Raw genomic sequence first — 21,125 nt, 5'->3', positions numbered from 1 at the left:
AAAAAAGAGAACTTACTTTCTCATTGAAATATTTTGCCTTTATGTTACAGAAGTCTCTACATCCGTGTCAAAGCATGATCAGCAGTAGTTCATCTACAAAACTATTTTAATCCCTATTAATTAGTAACAAGAGGCATGTCCTCCTGCATTTTTCGGTTCTTCTAGTATGAAAAAAGAACAAATGTTGTTGTTCAAAAGGGAGCTATTGTCATCACCATTATTTATGGTGATGACAATAAGCTATGTTCAAATTTAATAACACACCAAAATATATTGTAGGGAGGTTTTACAGCACAGCTCTGAGGAAATAAAGTTTAATTTTTCGAGCCTGCAGTGTATATAATAGAAATAGGAAATCACAAACCAGAAAACTGATAAGTTGTCTAACCTGCATCAAAATATGTCATCAAAATATTTTGAATCTATTCTGCTTCTTGATGCCCCCAACCCAAAGCTATTACTAAAATAACTGTCTAGCAGCCTGTCAGAATAGAGGGGGCACTCTCAAAAATAAACACTGCAATATTTTCCTTCTCAAAATCTCTATCTTTACTAAGCCATCAAAACTGACACATAATTGTCCCTATTTAGACTTCCTGAAATATCTCTTTTCACACCAGTAGAAAATATGGCAGATGTTATTTTGAGACAAAATCTTAACTGAAAACAGTTTTTGAGCCTAAGATAACACTTTATCAAAACCAAAATTAAACAGCTGCAGTGTGGATGCCTACATACAAACTTGTCAAATCATAGTGAGCAGCACAGAGCTGCTGAAGACAGTTCATGTAAAACACAACTTGCCTGACATGTTTTGGATATCCACTATATTTAAGACACAGCATTTTAACCACTATCTATAAAATTGTCCCAGGAAGATTTTCCTCTTGCATTTTGCCTCCTACATTGTGTGCAACAAATCTTGTCACTGTTTTAATAATAGCATAGGAGAAGAATTTCAATTGTTGAATTGTGTTTCTTCACATCCAAATGAAAGCAATCTCAGTGAGACACCACCACATCAGCCATTTTCTGCCCTAAATATATACTTTATCCCAGATGAAAATTGGAAAAAAATGTTGTTTTTTCCTTAAAAAGCAACTCAAATGCAAATACATATACACACACACACACACACACACACACACACACACACACACACACACACACACACACATATATACGCAATTTATATCACCTGTGTGATTATTAGTGCTTTGTATTCTGGTTGACTAACCAAGTGGAAAGAGGAGAACAGATTGTTTTAACAACCTGGGGAAACTTTACTGTGATAATTAAAAGTGAAAACAAGAAAAAAAAAGTTAAGTAGGAATATGTTGATTTACATTGTTAGTTTTGTGGTCAAGCAGTAGAAAAAATGTAAGCAAAGTAATGGCGACATTAACTTTAAATAAATTTCTAAAAATTTACTTTAAATCACGAACTTGAAATTTATAATGATGAAAAATCATCTAAAAATAAGAATACAGGACCATGCCTCCCTAAAACACATTCTGCATTTCACATGCTGCCCCAGGACTGTGTTCTTATTGAAGAGAACACAAAGTGAAAGCTAACTGCAGTTTAAAAAAAAAAAAAAAAGCCAGCATATGTTTTTTTCCACTGAGATACTTATTGCACCATATGTCAAAACAGTCTAACTATATGACAAAATATTCTAATATAACATGATACCTAAATTCAGTTCATACTTCAGTCATTTGTACTACTCATGAAATGTTTTGATCATATCCTTTTCCCCATGTTTTTGCAATACCTACAGATAGTTCAGAACTTCTCTTTACCAGCAGTACATCAGATTATTGCCATCACATACCTGGGTCAGAAAAAACCCGAAGTGGATTCTAACTGAACTTGTTTGCATATGCATAAACCAAAATTAAATACTTCTAAAAATAATGATATTATCAAATATTAACTACTATTTTACTTGAATAACTCCAGGTGCAGACTATCCTTAGACATTTTTTTTCATGTAGTAGATGAAAACACTGTTTTTACCCTTTAATGATCTTCTTTTCAGAAGAAGATGGTAGGGGTTTTTTTTGGCTGTCTTAACCTTCACACAAAAACCTTGTATTTCAGATTTTGCTCTGAAATACCATTAACTTAAATTTTCTCACACTGAAAAAAATAATAAAAAAAGAGACTGAAATCCTGCTTGATTTTTATCTTGTTAAGCAACGTGTGGGCTGCAATGTTATTCAGATTCCCAATTCATCATTTAGATTTAGCTGACCTTCAGATCATAGAGTTCATACCAGTCAATAGAGTCAAAACACACTGCCAGTGAGTAATGGATTGCCTTAGATACAAGATTTTTTCACCCAACAGACTAATAATTTACATTTTCTGTAATTCAAGAAAAATCCAAGAAAGATGTAGGAAACAAACTGGGACAGTCTAGATAGTGAAAGACTGCAAGGAAAAAGCATCAGCACGACTACATGGAAACAGTATACACAAGGAAAGTGGATAGAAGGAAACCTTGACCAGAGCAGTGTTTGTAATATGGGGATAAAACCCAATTGTGCAAAGATGTGCAGCATGCCCTTCCAGATCAAGCACTCCTTTTCAATTTTGCTGACGTTTACAAATCTTGCACTTTGGTTTTGCCGACAATAAAATGGTAAACAGCACTGAAGGAGAGACACTGCCTGACAATAAAATGTGAAACAGCACTGAAGGAGAGACACTGCCTTTTTCCCAGGAGCTCACTTGGCTCTACAAACCGATTCTCAGCTGGTTCAGGTCTAAGGTAAGAAGAAGAAGAATACTGGTGAAAAGAAAGTTTGGAATGTTCATGCAGTGAAGCAAGGTATGTGTTAATCACCCTAGCTTAATGTTAAACTGTGGCTCTTGGCACTGTTGACTTAGAGAGAAAAACAGAGGAAAACACCAGCAAAGGTACACATTAACAAAGAGAGGGAAAGACCCATACTGTTTAGTTAATGGCTGCTGGTATAGAAAAGAAATGCTAGGCTGTAAAAAAGGAAGGAAAAGAAGAGGCAAACTTAAGGCGGAGGGGATGGGGGCAAGAAACGAAGGACAATCCAGGAGAAAAACAAACCCACAACATTCTGTGAACAGTGCTAATGTAAGGAAGCATAAAACTACAGAAGATGATAGCATTTGTATGTAATTTTACATTAAATAAGGATTGGTCTTGAAGCTAATTTGACCTGCCTGTATTGAAGCTTCTCTGGAGTGTATGAGCGGTACTAGAACGATATCTCCTGTCCATGGTTAGTCTTCATGCATGATCATGCTGCTTGCTTTACCACCTTAGTTTTTCCTACCTCATGAAGTGTCTCTAAGTGACTTTACAAAACCCCAAAATACCCACAAACTAAAGTGAGTTTTAGAGCCTAATAAGAACAGTGGTGCAATGTAGAAGAAATGAAGATTGAAAAGATTTTGGTACGCCTCTCTATCATTTGTAGAGGGTTTTCTAAGACAACAAAATTATTGCCTTGTAACATTATATTGTTTAAATTGTTGTACACTCTAGAACTGGTTTTACTGCGTGGAGTTAAAATGGATAAGAGTCTCAAAACACCAGTAATACCACAGCAACCTTATTTGGGTGGCATATATGTTTAGACTCTAATGCAGATGGAATTTTTGGTGATTCACTACAGAAAAAGGAAAAAGTGTCCTGTTTGACTAAATGGACCACCCAATAATGATACTCACAAAAGTCTTCATTCAGCACAGACTAAACAAGATATTGAAATAAAGAAAAACAGAGGGATGGAAATGTGGGAATTATAAAAGCCTGCAGTAATACTATGCTACAGTGACTGTTCAACATAACCTTACAAGCCAGTAAGAACAAGTCAGCATAATGGAATAACAAGGTCCTGAGGAATGGGACAAATGAGAAATTTCTTTTTTCAGGTTTTTTTTTTTTTTTCAGAACTGCATGAACATGACTGCAGTTTGCCTGTAGCAGTGCATACTAACAGAAAATATTTCATTACATCATGGCAGAGGTTGCAAATTCATAAGAGATTTACCAGCCTGTGCTCCAGCACTCTTTGGTTTGATATTTGTGGCTGTCAAAGATGCTTTAAGAATCTTTAGTGTACAGTTACAATGCCAATGAACTTGCACTTCCTGTAGGCTAAGAAGCAGTGCTTTTGTGCCAACTGGCTTTAATTCCCAGAGTAATCCAAAACCCAGTCCCAGGAATGTAACTCATATTGATGATGTACACCAGTCCTGCCCAGGTTTTATGGGTGCTTTTATAATATGAACAACTAGGAAGCATAAGGTACCGTACAAAACCTAGAACTAGCAAGTTTGTCTTGGCTGTTTGTCCCAGGTGAATTTCTGAGACAATGATACACAATGTCATTCAAAAACTCTCTATATGTACAGAGTGTATTGCAAGTATCATAATTACCAAAGGGAAGTGACTGGAAATATTTATATTTAAAAACCCAAATAAACAAACAAAAAACCCCAACCAACACAGACAGATTTTAGGAGATCATATATAGTTGTGTTCACTAAAAGTGTGCATAGCAGATATTTCAGAACTGGTGTTGAGAATCCCAGTGAAGAGTGGCATTTTTCTGGTATTTCCTACGCTCTCCCACCACAAGCACTCACTGGAAACCCGTGAGGCAAATTTAAGAACAATGTGGAGGAGGGAGCACAGCTTGCTTTACCTCTCAATTCTGATGAATTTCCACTGACATCTTGCAGCACTGTCTAAACAGTATCACACAAGAAGAACTCTCCTGCCTCAGCGTACAGCCAGGTACAAAAACAGGTGTAAAGCACAACTGCTGCTCTGCACTGACTGAGGATCCCCCAAACCAGTGCCATTCCTGTTACACCTGGAATGCTGTCAGTTCCTCTCTCACCTTGAGCTGTGCACCCGGCTTTGCACTGGCTCTGGGCTGCCACACAAACACACCAAGAAATATCTCTGTGCTCCTATGCTCATCTACTCCAATTTCAGCTGACTGTAATTTCTGAAAGGTGGAGCAACCTCAATACACAAGGGCTTAGGTAGTCGCAGTGCAGACTGCCTGCTCATCCATAATGCAGAACTACAGACTAAAAAAAGATTTAGGCTCCAAGCACTCTAGCTTTGGCACAGGTGATTTATTGAAATAGTGCATCTGCAGCAAAACTCAGATCCCATCAATATCAAGCTGAGCTGATTTCATCAGCTATTTGAGAAGCAAATAATCCAGTTACAGGTACAACTTGATATTAACACGCAATGCCAAATTTCCATTTCGTTCATATGTTTTCTTTACAAATGTCTTCACTTCAGAATTCATGTAACTGTTTTTTCTTAATTTCCAAAAATAAAATAATATAAAAACATTATAGCAGACTGAACTATGTATCAGATTTCAGCAGAGCCAAATATATAAAAATGAAGAAAAAGTATAAAAAAAACCCAAAATGCAAATTACCAGAACAGCCATTTTGTCAGCAACAGCTTTACAGATGTTCAGAAAGTTAGCACATAACAGTCTGATAATTAATGGCCCCCCTGCTCTGTAAATGCCTTCTGTAGCATCCTCCTTATACATTGCTTCAGAGTACCAGCCTGGATAATCCTCCCTGAACAGAGCTCAGCTCCCTGATGCTTTCCTTTGCAATATGTCTCCATAACCTTTGAGTACATTTCTCTCATGCATTTTTTCATATTCCTCAGAAGGTCTCACAGTTTCATAATTATTTCATTTCACAGTTTCATAATTATTTCATTGCTACAAGTCTCTCAGTATTTTTTTTTTCTGGAATACTTACTAAGAACATGAGTTAATACAAATGTATAGTATCCTGTGGTATATACATACTGTGCCCTAAGACCCCTGCCTGCTCTCTGGGCAAGGCTGCCTCACTGTGCCCTTGCAATCTCATTCAAATCTACCTGGAGTGTCTTAGTCTAATGCTTAAACCATAAATCCTCAGAGCATGAAATATTTCCTCACCCTATGTTTGTTGGCACTTTGAACAGCCATTATCCAACGTCATGGCTTAAGAATTAGCAGACATAAAAACAGAATGGGAATAGATAAATGTACAAAAGGCTGAAGAAAATCAAGCAGAACCATGTTGGAATCGATGAAGTGCTGTAGCAGGTCTAAATAGAACAAACACTTCCATTTATCTACTGAGGCTACATGGAAATCATTGGTACTAGCAGTAGCTGGTGGCTGGAAGGTAAGTTCAGATCTCCTGAACTGAAAAACAATAAATGGAATGAAAAGCCAGGAGGAGATTAGGCTTCCAGATTTGGAGGGTGCAGAAGGGGGTATCAAAGGTTCTGTGCATGCAAGCTTTTGTTGTAGTCTGTAGAGGGAAGAAGGCCAGGGATTTATGATCAAGTTTAAAACTTAATAGGAGTGAAATCTACAGCAGCACTGACAATTTGTTTTTAGTCAATATCATTATTTGAATAAAAAAAATACAAATTCAAGCTTTTAGCAGCAGCAGTTAGATGTATAACTTCTAAGAAAACACAACCAATTTATTTAGTAATGCTATATTACAGGAACATAAAACCATTATGAATACTCAAAGAATATTGCAAAGACCTTCTGTGATGTGATATGTTATCTAAAAGGTCATCAACTTGAGGACTCATAAGCTCACTGAGCTATGAACTCTTCAATGCTTAACGATATAATAAATCACAGTTCTCATTGCTAAACTAATAAATATTACTTTATCAGTATAAAATATCTACCAGATGACTTTGTAGGTGAGAAAAGGATGAATATCAGTTCTATTCTCTTTTCTATGAGAAAACTGATACCCACATCAGATAACCTGGGAGAAACAGAACCAAAACCAAAGTCTCATAAGCTTCAATTCAGTGTACTGTCCCATGGAGCCATGTTCATGTCAACTGCTTTGAAGCACCAGTGCTTATGCTATGCCAAAGGAGACATAGAATCACAGCCCTTTGGATATACTAGAAGCACGTTCCACTAGATAAATGTAGAAAAGTTACTAAACTTCAGAGATATTGTCCTGAGTGTTGGGTATAGCAGAAAATAGGAACTTCCATTTACAAGGGCGGGGCAGAGAGCACCAGCCCAAGTCAGTCCCTTACCTTGAAGGCGTTGCATGACATTGGCAATGTCTCTAGTTCTTGCCACCAGTCGGGATGAGGCCATGATCTCTTTGCAGCGAGTCCACTTCCCCTAGCAGAATTCTCCCTCCAAGCTGTGGAGCTGAGTGAGATGAGGATCTTGGAGAGTTTCCTTTTAGCGTTGAACCCTCAGCCGTGGCAGAGCATCCCTGGGCCAGTCAGACACCTCCAGTCCAACGCTGGCCCCCATAGGGCTGGGGCAAGGCAATGGTCAACAACCTCAACACCTGAGAAAGAAAGTACCAAAGTTTAGAGGAAAATTTTACCAGCTCTGATAAACTAAGGAGTCTGAGTTTTAATAGCTATCTTAACAGGTATAGGGTTTATGTTTTGGCAGTAGTGTACACCCCAACCAAAGACATAATTAATGCTGAAAGCTTGCTTGGCAATCATCAAGTAGAGTGAAGCTGCAAAAACAAATCATTAAACACAACTGGCAATGCACCAGACATCAATGCTTTCTGAAGATGCTTGTGGATATTGTTTTAGAAACAATAATAATGTTATACTTATTAAAAGTATTACAGTAATACTTTTTAATATAGAGGCTATTAAGCTTAAAAGAAACATAAAACCACTTTTAAAAATCCAAAAACTGTGCAACTCTCATTCTATTTCACCACTGTAGGAAGGAGCATGTAACAGAAACTCATTGATCAAGATAACTCCTAACTCCACTTGACAATGCTGTCTATTCTGAAATATTGAGATTAATATACTTCATTATTAAATAAAGTTGTATTTATATTTTTTTTTTTTTTGTATAATGATGCTATCTTTTGTGTCATTTAACATCAAAAGCTGTGAACTAGAATTGCTACATGAACACTGCTACACTTCTGCATCTATAATAAAAACCTATGTGGCTATAAATCTGGTCTAAAACTGATCTAATTAGATTCTTCAGATAATGCTATCACTAACCTCTTATCTTCTGAGGAACAAGAGCATGTTGTATATGTAGGCAGTGATTTCCCTGATAAGAAATGTATAGACACCAAGAAAAATTGGATTCATACCATATACTCTGTGTGCACCCCAAATTCAAGATGATATGCAGCTGATCAATATCACAAATGTGAGTGGGTTCATTTGTGTTATGCACTTTCCTCTCTCCCTGGCCCCAAGGTCTGGCAGAGAATAGAGTCCTCCATTATCAGACAAGCCTTTGAGCTGCACAGCTTCAGGCACGATGAACTGTCCCAAAGGAGCTGTGTCAACATGTAAGGGCAGCCAGAGGAAATGATATTTCAACATTTCCTTTCCTAACCTTCAAACCATGCCTGACCTAAGGCACATCCTGCTTTCCCTCTTATTGATGTTTTTTATTGTATGCTTACCTTGTATTTTAGATACCTAAATGCTGCTCAGATCAGCAGTCCCAAGCTGGCTTTAGATCAGTGGAGCTCAGGGAAGCACACTTCTGATGGGCCACAGGGCAGAGCAGATTGCAAAGTCCACCCCTGTCTCTGGGCCGTTCTCTTGCATGCCATGGCCCCCGTGGTACTAACACACACTGCTGCTATTTTCACATATGTCTAGACTTTACATGACACCTGGATGCTCATATATGTGCAGACACATGTGTATCTGCTCTTTCCTTTAAGAGCCTTCTCCCCTCCACAGCCTTTCCCACCTTCCAGGCTTTGCCCCACACACTTCTTGGGGTGCACAGGGGCTCTGCCTATCAGCCACCCAAGCGTGGAGAGGCACCCTGGCAGGAGCCTCATGCTTGTGTCAGCCAGGCATGAGAAGGTGCCACCAACGCGCCTTTCAGCCACAACACTGGCTGGGGCTGACGGTCCCCTGGCGTTGCTAAATCCCTGCAGGGAGCACCAGCAGCAGCACACCCAATAGCACCTGACTGAGTGGATGGGGAGCAGGAGGAGGAGGATTTCTGCTGCCTGTGCTCACACATGACAGCTTGGTGAACTTTGCTTCCTCTGCAATATTTAAATGAAACATCAGCTTTCCTAACCTCATCCAAACCAGAATATTTGTAACACAGTGGGTTACAAGTAGCCTTGTTTCCGCAGCAGTGGCGCTGCTAACATTTTGAGCAATACTGAAAGCTGGGTACAGCCACTTCTGGTAGCAAGCTGCTAGACTAATTTATGGGCAGGGATAAGGGTTATTAAAAATGCCTCATATGATTGGGCTTTTGGCTAACAGCAGTAACAATATCGAACACCAGTTTCACTCACACTGTGACAGAGCTGGCATAAATCAGCTGTACAAGAACAGATTTACAGAAGCTGTGGAACATGCTGATCCAAGTCCAAGTTAAAAGAGTCTGGAAAAGTGTTATGAAGATGTATGTTCAATATACTCATACAGCAGGCTGAGTCACTGTGCACAATAAATGGCAGACTTGCAATTAATAATTTATTTAGCTGATATTAAATTATATGCTGCATAAGAAGAACGTGAGCTTCTAAATATGGCTCCTCATTCAAAAGCTCCTTTGCAAGCAGTGGGAATGAACTCATTTAAAGGTGACACTAAGTTAGTACAGGTGGGAAGGAAAGATTCTTGTGTGCCTAGTCACCTCCACAGGCAGAAAACCACAGCTCAGAACACAGCAAAACACCAGCAGAACAGGAGAAACAAAGCTTCATGCACCCTTCTCACCTCTCTTCAGGCAATACCTAAAGTTTCACAGAACAAAAAATCCTATGTGGACAGTCACATATTCAATGTAATGTACAATGGGAATTTTTCATGGCTTTTACAAATACCTAAAGCCATTAACAAAATACTTTTCCTGCTGAAAGATTACCTTTTTCATATTTTAAGCATTAAAATCTTAATTATTTGCATATTTGCTAATAATTTTTAATAAATGGAATTACTTTTAAATTTGTGCGTTAGACACAAAGATGTGTCTTCAGATAGATATGTTTTCAAAATACACAGGTTTTTAATAAAGTGCATGGCTTAAATCTTATAAGCCTTCACCTGAAATAAACCTGAAGCTACCCCTGAATATGAGCTTGAGCTATTCCTATTTCAGCATTCAACAAGTGATTATTCAATATTATGAATTATTCTTTTTTTTTTTTTTTTTTGATCTGAACATACACGGAATCAACACACAGGGTTTGCATATAAATTAGGTAAATCTTTTATTACATTTGCCACTTTTCTGGATTTAATGGATTAAGTCACACTGACACCATTTTCTTATATTAATATCCCAGTATTCTGGATTTAGATGAAAAGAGTAAACTTGAACTTCTCTCATAAAAGAGCCATTAGGATTTATTAAATTGCAGTTTACAATTCTCTGGAATATTTTTTTCCTCTCTTAAAATGCCAGAAAAGTGAGATATCTGTGCTATGGAAGAAATAAGAAAAATGCCACATCTATTGTGGGTTAACTTTTCTGGGTCCCCTGTTTAATCCTCTTTTTCTCATTGTACTCAGGAGCACTTTGAATTAGAAAAGATATTTTCCTTTTATTGGAAAAACCAGAATACCATTGGCAAGACCCGATTGCAATTTATCTTTTAAAGTTTGCAAAACATATTAAAGGCAAGCAGACTTGCCTGTCAGCAGTGTGGCTCCAGAAAAACAAAGAGATATCCGCTAGGTGCAGATAACATATGCAACGAGCAACAAGGGCTGAAGATAAATCTGACCAAGAAGAGGTAAACAATTCTCTGACTGTATACTTCAAATTGCAGATTCCAGATGAACCCACCAGTGGTTCCTTCCAATCTTAACCATTCTGTGATTCCCAGCACACCAGGTTGATGCCACATATAGCAGCCAGGAGAAGAAGCTACTGATGTGAATATATGGCTGTACTTGGAAATACTGTTTTAAAATTCTATAAACTCCCATTATAGCACCAGAGTAGATAAAGAAACTCCAGATAAACAAGGATAAACAAATAATAAACAAAGATATTGAAGAGAGCAAGAAATAGACAGGGGCGGGCAGTGAAAGGATGTTTCTAATCTGGGACATTTCAAAAAGAGATATTTGAGAGGACAATAAACAGAGCAATAAATTCAAGGAAGTCCTGCAGCTAGAAGACATTTACAGATCAAATGTTACACAGATATAAGAAATCCAGTGGAGTAACTCAAATAACTATAGCATATGAACTGAACAGAATCTCAGGAGCAACTGAAATAAGGTGCTGGGGTGCCATTATATACTAACAAAGAGGCAGACTTCCCTGATAAGCAAGAGTTGCACAAAAGTGATAAAGAAAAAAAGATCCAGGAAAATAATTTCCAAGCCTGGTTTACTGCTGTAGTGCTAGAAGTCCACTTTGATCCACAGATTCTGTTTCTGAAACAGAAGAGGTCTTGGAAATGCTGCCAGGTTGATAGACACTGCTGGAACAGATGCTATTCTGTGAGACAGCAGTGAGCCAGTCAGGAATAAATGACTCACAGAAAGATAGGAACCAGAATTTTCTGGAGGTTATAACTGCATTTTTAAACAGCAAATTGTCAGAAAAACAGCTGGTTTAGGTTGGGTGTTAGTGGGAAGAAAATGCTAATCAATAGAAAATAGCTCCAACTAAGGAAATGATTGACATTGTCCAAAATATTACAAGAATAATCCAAAGCATTTGAGCAGGTCAGGAGATGATCTAGAAACACAGTGCCTAAAAAATAAATAAAAGGGAGATCAGCAGAGAGGTCAATTAGACTGAAAAGCACAGTGCCTCCCCTGTGAAGCAGGCTGGGGCTCTCTTTAAATCCAAAGTCTAGCAGCTTTACACCGGTTCAGAACAGAATAAAACTGCTCCAGATGTAATTGGGAAAGCCATCACTCAGAAATAAGTGGGCAGAAACAGAGCATGAAAAGTGAAGAGCACTGCCATAGTGTGTGCTGAACACAGGCTTGAAGAGAGACATGCTAAAAGACCATCTGAGAAATAAAGACAGCAAGCAAAAGATAAGTAAAAAGAAAATAGAAAATAAGATCAAGGCAAGATTAATTTGCTTCAATTAGTATTATACCGATTTTTCCACTGAAGATATTTCTGATGGACAAAGGCTAGACAACAAATGGAAGCAGCACCTCTTAAATAAACTCAAAGTTAAAAGTGGAAAAACTCAATAAAATTCATTCCAGGATATTGATAACCAGTAGATTACATATTGAGAATCCATTTGCAAATTTATTTGAATACATCTGTCAAGTTGCACTAGATGCCTACTGGATATATAAAATTCAGAGCTAGGATGAAGAAGTGGGTTAAAGTGATCCAATAGGGTTCTTATATTTTCCTCAGAGAAAATGCAGTATCTATTCACTGATCTTCCAAAATCCAGGCCAACAGAGGAGTCCCTTTGGTAATTTTTTCTGACAGCTGAACTGCAAGTTTGCAGTTGCTCGCTTAAACCCAGTGCAGCAGAAGTGTATCAGTGGATACTGGAACTTTCCCAAAGGCAATGGGACATAACTGTGCACCACATAAGATCATGGAAAATGCAATTTTGGCTCTGAAAGGTGTTTTTGATGGTTGAATACCAACATCGTCAATCTGTGCTTCCTTTCTCTACTGACAAAAAAAATGCATTGAAACAGGAACACTGAAACACAATGTTCTTTCTCACTGACCATCCAACCTCACACTGACTTAATGTGCAGCAACTACCTGGAGGCATTGAAATTTGTTTTTCTTGGGGAAGTGGGGCAGCAGAGAGAGAGATATTTAGATCCTTTCTGGAACTCCAGATTATTTTGCTTCATCTAGGTATCCTCAAGCATATTTTGGAGTTGAACAAAAGTTTTTCATTCCACAGAAGCGGGAAAGTCTTTCAACAGCAATTAATAATTTGCAAGTTAATAATTTGCACATCCGACATTTAAATCTATGGCATATATGGCACACAATCTTCTATGTTTTACCTACCACTGTACTCCAGTATTTAAAAAATATTTGTAGGATCCTACTCATGTACACAGCTCTGTATGTATTTACATTTCAGCAAGTGAGCATTTTGCTATCTACTTTTTATTAGTATTTTTGTAAGATGGATGAAAATCCAATGGTGTGATTCTTGTCTTGAAAGCTGTAATTCCATTTGAACAGAAAATGCAAACTGTTCTAGGAGAAAACAAAAGGCTGAGACTTGCTTTTTTTAGGAAAATTGGCAGAACACACATTTTTCAATGCAAAGAAAGGTCATTCAGACTTATTGAGACAAAAAGTTAAAGACAGCCTAAACTAAAATTTAGTAATCCTGTTATTGAAATTGTGCAGGAATATATTACAGTCATATAGCTGTTGGTAATAGCAGGAGACTGGGATCAGTAGCTCATTACCTTCTCAAACACAGGATATAATCCTTGCCTAAAAGAGCTTACTATCTGCGCAGACAAAGACAGGGTGAGATTAAGATCAGAGGTCACAATACACAAGCAAATAGGACAGAGTGAAGTTCACATCTGAAGTGTAAGCCAGTTAATGGTAGGAGAATTGTTCTGATTTTTCTGGTTTAACACTGATGGCACCTAGGAGTTCTGTGGCATAACATGACCTATAGCACAAGACTACTGCAGAGGAACATCTGTGGGAGGAAAAATAAAAAGGACCACTAAAATAGAAAACACTGAAGCATCTCAGGAAAGGGTGGGTCAAACCAAGTTTGAGATAAGCAAGTAAGCGTCAGTTCTTTGCTATTCCTGCACATCTCCCAAGCAAGAAACTTTGCTATATGTATAACTTATAAGCAAGTGGCAGACAACTGCCAAATGAATGCAAAAGCAGAAACCCCTCTGGTTTTCCCTTTAAATTGTGCCTTTGGGTGAAACAAAGCCAAAAGTCCGTTCACTTCACATGTACACCACTGCTGTTAGTTTTATGACCTCTAAGGAGACACAAGAACTCTAAAGCTTTGTCTCTAGCTATGGTAAGGACTAAGTATAAAAACAATTGTTTATGTTTGATATATGTACTTTCTCAATAACTACTGCCACTAGTTGATAAGAAAAAAATTGAGCCATAACTGACTTCCTCTAACACAGCATAACCGAGGTGGGTTAATGTGGTGTCTTGTCTGAAGGGTGAGTGTATGTACATTCCTCTTGGGACCAAACTCTGCAGACCCCCAGCAATCACTCTCACTGTGCTGGCCTTGAAAGGTTCATGCTTTGTCCAGTGCCTCACCCAGGAAGATCCTCTTCATTGCCAGGAACTCTCACTCTGTCCCCGGGTTTAGCAGAGTGCTGCTCTTCTTTCCCTGTGCACCTCTGCCCACTCTGATCCAGTATCAAAGTTAGTTTCTTTGAGCAGTGTGCTTGCTGACAGGCTGTGTAACTCTGCATGGCTCATGTGAAGTTCTTAAGGTCCCCAAAAAACATTATTGAGGACTCTCATATTTTATAAAGAGAAAGTAATAGTGCATGAAGGCATATAGTTATTACCAGTTTCTTGTGTCTGTAGTAATTACAGCAGTCCAAATCATTACTGAAACTAATTACAATAGCCTAAAGTAAAAATAAAATAAAATTTTAAAAATCTCAAACATATTTGAATTCACCTGTAAACTATGTCAGCACTGGTATTTTATACTCAGCAACATGGAATTTCCATTGACATATATTATTTCTGAAGGTAATATAAAACAAACAAACCAAAGCAGACACTATGAATAGGAATTAAAGGAACAGGTGGGAAGTGTAGGGATTATTCCTTCTGCATTCACATCTAACAGGGTTTGCAAAGATGAGAATTTAATCATTGCAACACGCAGCACCATGCTCATTCTGGAGAGCTCCTTTCTCAGAGCAAAACATCAGTGTGAAACATTGCAAATAACAATGCCTGACTCTCAGCAGAAAAGAAGGAACTCCAATATTTTAACACTGTACCTTAGAAATTATTTTTTTCATGTCATTCAGCACACAACAAACATTTACTATAACAAACAAAAAAGCCTTTCTGTTTACCAAACAAAATGACATAGCACCCACCGTGTTTTTTTCCTGTCTGGTGGCAACATATTAACATAGCCCATCAGCATTTACAGCTTGGGATCTGTTTAATGTTGGAGTGCACGCAAGAATCACAAAAGTATTTATCAGAGATCACGGGGAGCAGACAGTCCATCACTAGTACTACTACAGGAAAGCGTGTGCCTGTTAGGAGTAGTTCAACAGGCTCTGCACTAGAAGAGCTCTGGCAGTCAGCCAGAAACACCACATACTATTTCCCGACAAGCCACATAGGTATAAATCCCTCACAGCCAGACGCGCTGGAGTTTCTCTCACCATCACACAGATGATTTACATAAGTATTTCCTCATCAAATTCCAATCTATGGTCTTTTGTAGCAGGTTACTAATAGTCCTTACAAGCACTTCTCCTCAGCATGAATATGGTTGTCAAAATCCTAGTAACAACCTTGTCGGTGAGTATTTCAGTAGGTCTTACCTCCGAGGAGTTACCAGACAAGCCAGGGAACATATGAGCTCTACGCATCTCGGTCGTGGTGCACTTGTCCTTTTTGCACCATCACTGCGTGCAGCCCAGGCTAAAACTGGCTTCCCGGGAGCGCCCATCAATGGTCACATTTCCTTTGGTTAACTACGTTTTGGCCTGCAGTGTGTGACTGAGCATAAAACTGGCTATCTCTGCAACACACACGTACGTGCACTTCAGGAGGAGAACCACCACAGCCCTCCGCCGGGTTCGTCCGCTCCGAAAGGGCAAAACCTCAAACCCACCCCGGACCACGGCCAAACTCCGGCAACCACGGCAAGGAGTTTCGGATTCACCCCAAGTTCTGCATAGGGGGGCAGGAGGCGGCCGGGGGGCAGCCAGCAGAGGCTGCCCCGTAGGGACCCCCTTCTTCCCGGCCGCGCTCCAGCCACTCGCGGGCTCACCGAAGCGGCGGCCCCGCCGAACCCCCCCAGCCCGGGGAGCCCCCGGCCCCGCGCCGCCGCTCCTTACCTCAGCCCTGCGCACCGCGCTGCTCCGCGCCTCGGAGCGCCCGGCGCAGCTGCCTGGTTACCGAGCACAACACGCCGCGCCGCCCCGCCCCGCCGGCCCGCGGCGAGGAAGCAGGTGCGGGGGTGGGGAGAGGGCGGGAGCGCGGTGCGTGTGCCGCGGTGCGTGTGCCGGGGGTGCCGGGCTGCGTGTGCCGGGCTGCGTGTGCCGTACCTTCGCGGCGCTTGTCGGTGCGCGGCCCCGCCGCCCGCGGGCTGCAGCCCGTGCCCCGGTGCCCGCTGTCCTTGCGCGCATCGCGGGGGGGCCGCGCCCCGCCCCGCCCCGCCGCGGCTGCAGCAGCAGCGGCAAAGCCGGGGCAGCTTGTCCGGGGGCGGCTGCGTTGACTGCTGTGCCGGGGAGCCGTAGGACAAGACACCGTGCTCACCCCCGAAGTGCGTTCTGGCGAGTAGCCGAAATACTCCTGAGAACGACTGTATCGAGCTGTCGCTGCTAATTACTATACTAGTTATATTACTATTATTATTATTATTATTATTATCGCTGCAATGTAGAGCGTGCTGTAGGGCATTACCTTTGGCGTAGGCTCCAGAGCATCATCACGCATAAGGCAGAGAGCTGCACAAGCAAACTGGGACAGCAGCTCTTACATAACAGCAGCAGGACAGAAATATTCAAAGGAGCTGGCAAGACGGTCTGCCACTTTCTAGCTCAGACCACGCTAACCATGCAACAGTGCTTGTGCCCCCAGCATAAAACACGATTCTGCCTCTTCCAAAGACATTGCACAATCCCTATTACTTAATTTTGCTTTTTCCCTGCTTCATTTTAATTGATGCCATTAAGGCTAGCTTCATGCGAGAGACAGAAGGATATTTTTCTGCTTAAGAGATGGATCATCTCTGGTCTGTGTCATTGGGAAAAAAACCCCACTCATTTGGAGCTGAAATGGAGAAGTTGGGAGAAGCAGTGCCAATAAACCTCTTAGTTTTCATCGTTTCTGGCAGTGCTGCAGTGATTCTACAACATTAGCATGCAGGGTGTTTACTGAGTGGATGGATAAAATCTGAGTTAGGCAGCAGAGATTACTCAGCATCACCCTGTCCTTTAGCACCAGTCATAGTAACATTGGTGCTACCCTCGTGATAGGAACACTTACAATTATGGCACCTATCCCAACACTTTGCAGTTATGGATTGCACACTTGGAGCCAGGGTCCTGTGTGGAAGAAGCAGACATAGCAGGAGCTACAGCAAGAATTCACATGAAACTGGGATATACATATCTAGGTCACCTCCAGCCATCCACAAAAATTACCTCTTTCTGACAATGGGTGTAACCAGGCATATTGGGCCTGAAATTTTTCTCCTTTTGTAGGGTTGTGGGATTTTTTGTTTGGTTGGTTGGGGGGAGCGGGGGGTTGTTCTGGGGTGGTGGGAGGGTGTGCAGGAGGGGAACTGATTTCTCATCCAGTTTTTCTTACCTCTTTGTCCTTCTTCTCTGCCTTACCCTATGCCAGTTGCATCACCAAAAATGGCAGAGGGTGCTAACCTGTTTCTGAATTCCACCTTTCTACATATAGTTTTGCTTTAAAAATTCCTCACTTTGCTGCCTCTTTCAGAAAATGCTATCTTATTTTTTCTAGGTTTAAGAATTTGAGTGTTAACCTGAGTGAGAGCATCTTCACTGCAAAAGCTCAGTCTTCATATAGTAATATTACAATTGTTTGAAGCAGTTCAGCAAAGTACTTGCTAGTGTAAGCTTCAATTTCAGCACTAAATGCTCCACTGTATATTTTATAATAGAAAAAAATTGTCTGTGCTAACCTAAGAACAATGTATTTGTCATTATTACTTTTTCTATTTTGCTTTTAATAGGATCTGAAAAAAATAGGATCTGAAACTGTTGCCTCTTGGATATGTGTAAATATCTTTTCTGAAAGGACGGGCAATTAGATTTGATAATATATAGTGCTGCTGCTTTTAGCTGAGACATGAAGAAGTCTTTCACACTGAAGAATTTGGGGCACTTTTCCTCAAAGGAGAAATTCTACCTATGAAAGAAGTAGAGTAACATTTTGGTTTGCCTCAATATTGTATCACTCTCTGCTAGGTCCAGTTTGGGTTGCCAGACTTCAAAAAATATCTAAATCAGGTAGAGAAAAATATCTAAATCTGGTAGAGAAAATCCATGGCCCAGAGGATGGCCATGGGAATGGTGGAAAGTTTAGAACACTTAATCCAAAAGAAAAGTCTGAAATTGTCATTCAATCTAGAGATTAAAAGCTGACATGAGGTATAAAAACATTCTAAAGGAGCACTAAAAAGAAGGGAACCATCACTTCTAAGTGTCCACAGTACAGAGAACAAGAAGTAATCTGCTTACCTTGTACATGGTATTGTCATATCAGAACCAAAAATTTTAAGAGGAAATAAAGCTTTGCACCACATACCATAAGAAAGAAGTGAAACTGGCATAGTGGAAGGTATTTAAGCTCACACTAGACAAGTGTCTTCCTGGAAGGCATTTTTAATTTTTTAATACTTTTTCAGGGTGCAGAACAGGATATCTCTGTAAGTGTCTTGATTTCTTTTGAGTCCATTTGTTGTAACTATGAATGCTGAGCCTGGTTTGAGTAAAAGAGCATACCCTTCCTCCTGCAGGTTTTGCAGAGAGCAATAGTTGCCACTTCCTTCCTGTCCTAAACTGCCGCACAGTATCTATGTACAACCTGGTAGCATTGCCACACTACATCTGGTTTCCATGTACTGTATCAAGCATAAAAACACAAACATTTAATCAAAGAATCATACAGTTTGAACAAAGACTTGTGAAATCATCAAGCCCAACTGTTAACCCAGTCCAAGTCCACCACTTCATCTTGTCTCTAAGCATCACATCTACATCTCTTTTAAATACCTCCAGGGACAGGGAATCTATGACTTGGCTGGGCAGCATGTTCCAGTGAAAGACAACCTTTCCCACAAAGAAATTTTCCTAATATCCAACCTAAACCTCCTCTGATGCAACTTGAGGCTGTTTGTTCTTGTACTATCACTTATTAATAGGGAGAAGAGACTGACATCCATCTTGCTACAGTATCCTTTCAGACAGCTGTGGAGAACAGAAAGGTCTCCCCTGAGCATCCTTTTCTCTAGGAGAAAAACAACCCCAGCTCCCTCAGCCACTCCTCACAAGACTTGTGCTCCAGACCCTTCACCAGCTCTGTTGAACTTCCCTGGACATGTTCCAGCACCTCAATGTCTTTCTTGTGGTGAGGGACCCAAAACTGGATTCAAGGTGTGGCCTCAGCAGTGCAGCAGTGCAGAGTACAAAGGAACAATCACATCCCTGGTCCTGCTGGATATGGTTTTTTTCTGTTTGCCATTGGCCTTCTTGGCCACCTGGGCACAGCTGGCTCAGATTCAGTGGTTCTTGACCAGCACCCCAGGTCCTCTTCCCCCAGACCACTTTCCAGCTCCTCTTCTCCAAGCCTCTGGTACTGCCTGGGGTTGTTGTGCCCCAGAGGCAGGACCTGGCACTTGGCTTTGTTGAACATCATACAACTGGCCTCAGCCCATTGATCCAGCCTGTCCAGATCCCTCTGCAGAGCTCTCCAGCAGATCCACACTCCCTCCCAGCCTGGTGTCTCAACTGCAAACTGACTGAGGTTGCACTTGATGCCCTCACCCAAATCATTGATAAAGATATAAAATGAAGGAAAGGAACTGACCCCAGTACTGACACCAGGGGAACACCACTTGTGGAGCTCCACTTTTATCCCTGGGCCAAACTCTCTGTTCAGCCAGGGCAGGCTTTCCTGCTGGCTCATCTTTCAGTGCACTGGGACAGCCTGCTCCTGCACATTTCAGATTTCCTTCCTGAAGAATGACTAGCCTTCCTGGACTCCTTTGCCTTTCAGGACTGCCTCCCAAGGGACTGTCAGTATCCTAAACAGGCCAAAGTGTGCCCTCCAGAAGTCCAAGGTAGCTGAAATCTCTCCTTACTTCTCCAAGAATCTATAAGCTGTAACTGTGTGATTTTTTTTTTAACATAGTTTTGTATGTTGTACTTAAGTGCTTATGTTTTATATTTGAGTGCTACAAAACCTGGGTGAACAAACTTTGAAAATAAAATAAAGATACAGCTAGAAGCCAGAGAGTATATTCCCTCTAACATGAAATTACATGTAATACACACTGAATTACACTGAGTTGCATGAAATACAGCAACACACCATTTCACTTCCCTTGCATTGTGATGAAATAAATAAATATAGTGGGATGAGATTACACAAAATTATCTGGTAGTGGGGAAAAAAAATCAGGAAAAAATCATCTGCTAAACTAGTTTATTATACTTTGATATGGGATACATTCTTTTAAGTGAAGTTATCAAATTATAACAGCTTAGAGATAATTAGTATTTATATGTACTGAATGAGCTCAGTCTAGCATATGGCAAGAGTCGAACTAAAACAAATGACATTTATTTCTAGCTTTAGTCACCCCATTTTTTGTCAAGAAAGTCATTATATCCTTTCAAAATGTATTGTTTTGACAATTTCCTCTTGTTTATGCTTCACAAGTTACAAGTTAAATTGGAAAAAAAACCAAACTGAAATCTCAAACTTCTATACAAGAATGAAAAGTGGATATCCCAGTATTGTCTAAAATAGGACTCAAAGGTTATTACTTGAAGGTCTTAATGAAGCAGAAGAACTTCCAGCCTAAAACTTCCACTAGAAGCTGCCCAATCCAGCTCCTTCCAGTTGAGTACAGCAAGGCTGCCACGGGTTCCTGTCCTGGCATGCAGCCAGCAGCAAAGCCGAGTGTGCTCACACCCCCCAGAGGTGTGTGTGCTCATGGCATCATTGTGCATGCACAGGAGTGTGTGGCTGCATGCACAGCCCAGCAGGGACCAGAACCACAGCACTGATGCTGGCACCTGGCACAGGACCAGCCGGATCCTGCCCCATCAGGGCGAAAGCCTGAGAGCAGAAAATACCTGCAAATACACATACAGCCGTAGAGGGTGAACCCCTCTCGTAGGTGATGTC

General features: G+C 40.5%; 1 protein-coding gene across 11 annotated transcripts in view; it reads right to left on the bottom strand.

Moving 5' to 3' along the window:
- Positions 1-16,235, bottom strand: part of SYNE1 (spectrin repeat containing nuclear envelope protein 1) — a 289,839-nt gene extending 273,604 nt beyond the window's left edge. For 5 of the 11 annotated variants that reach the window (XM_050973196.1, XM_050973198.1, XM_050973200.1 and 2 more), the window contains exons 1-2: positions 16,073-16,232; positions 7,112-7,377 (exon numbers count right to left, since the gene is read on the bottom strand). In XM_050973196.1, the coding sequence (XP_050829153.1) occupies positions 7,112-7,175 (64 nt within the window). In that variant the 5' untranslated portion in view covers positions 7,176-7,377; positions 16,073-16,232. Of the gene's footprint in view, positions 1-7,111; positions 7,378-15,553; positions 15,613-16,072 lie in introns of those variants that run through there. The other 6 variants (XM_050973201.1, XM_050973203.1, XM_050973207.1 and 3 more) reach the window with 4 other exon arrangements.
- Between the last annotated feature and the right edge of the window lie 4,890 nt (positions 16,236-21,125).

The sequence above is a fragment of the Serinus canaria genome, chromosome 3 (genome assembly GCF_022539315.1).
Source record: "Serinus canaria isolate serCan28SL12 chromosome 3, serCan2020, whole genome shotgun sequence".
NCBI classification, from domain to species: domain Eukaryota; kingdom Metazoa; phylum Chordata; class Aves; order Passeriformes; family Fringillidae; genus Serinus; species Serinus canaria.
Note: the sequence above shows the minus strand (reverse complement) of the source record. Positions and strands in the feature narration are given on the sequence as shown.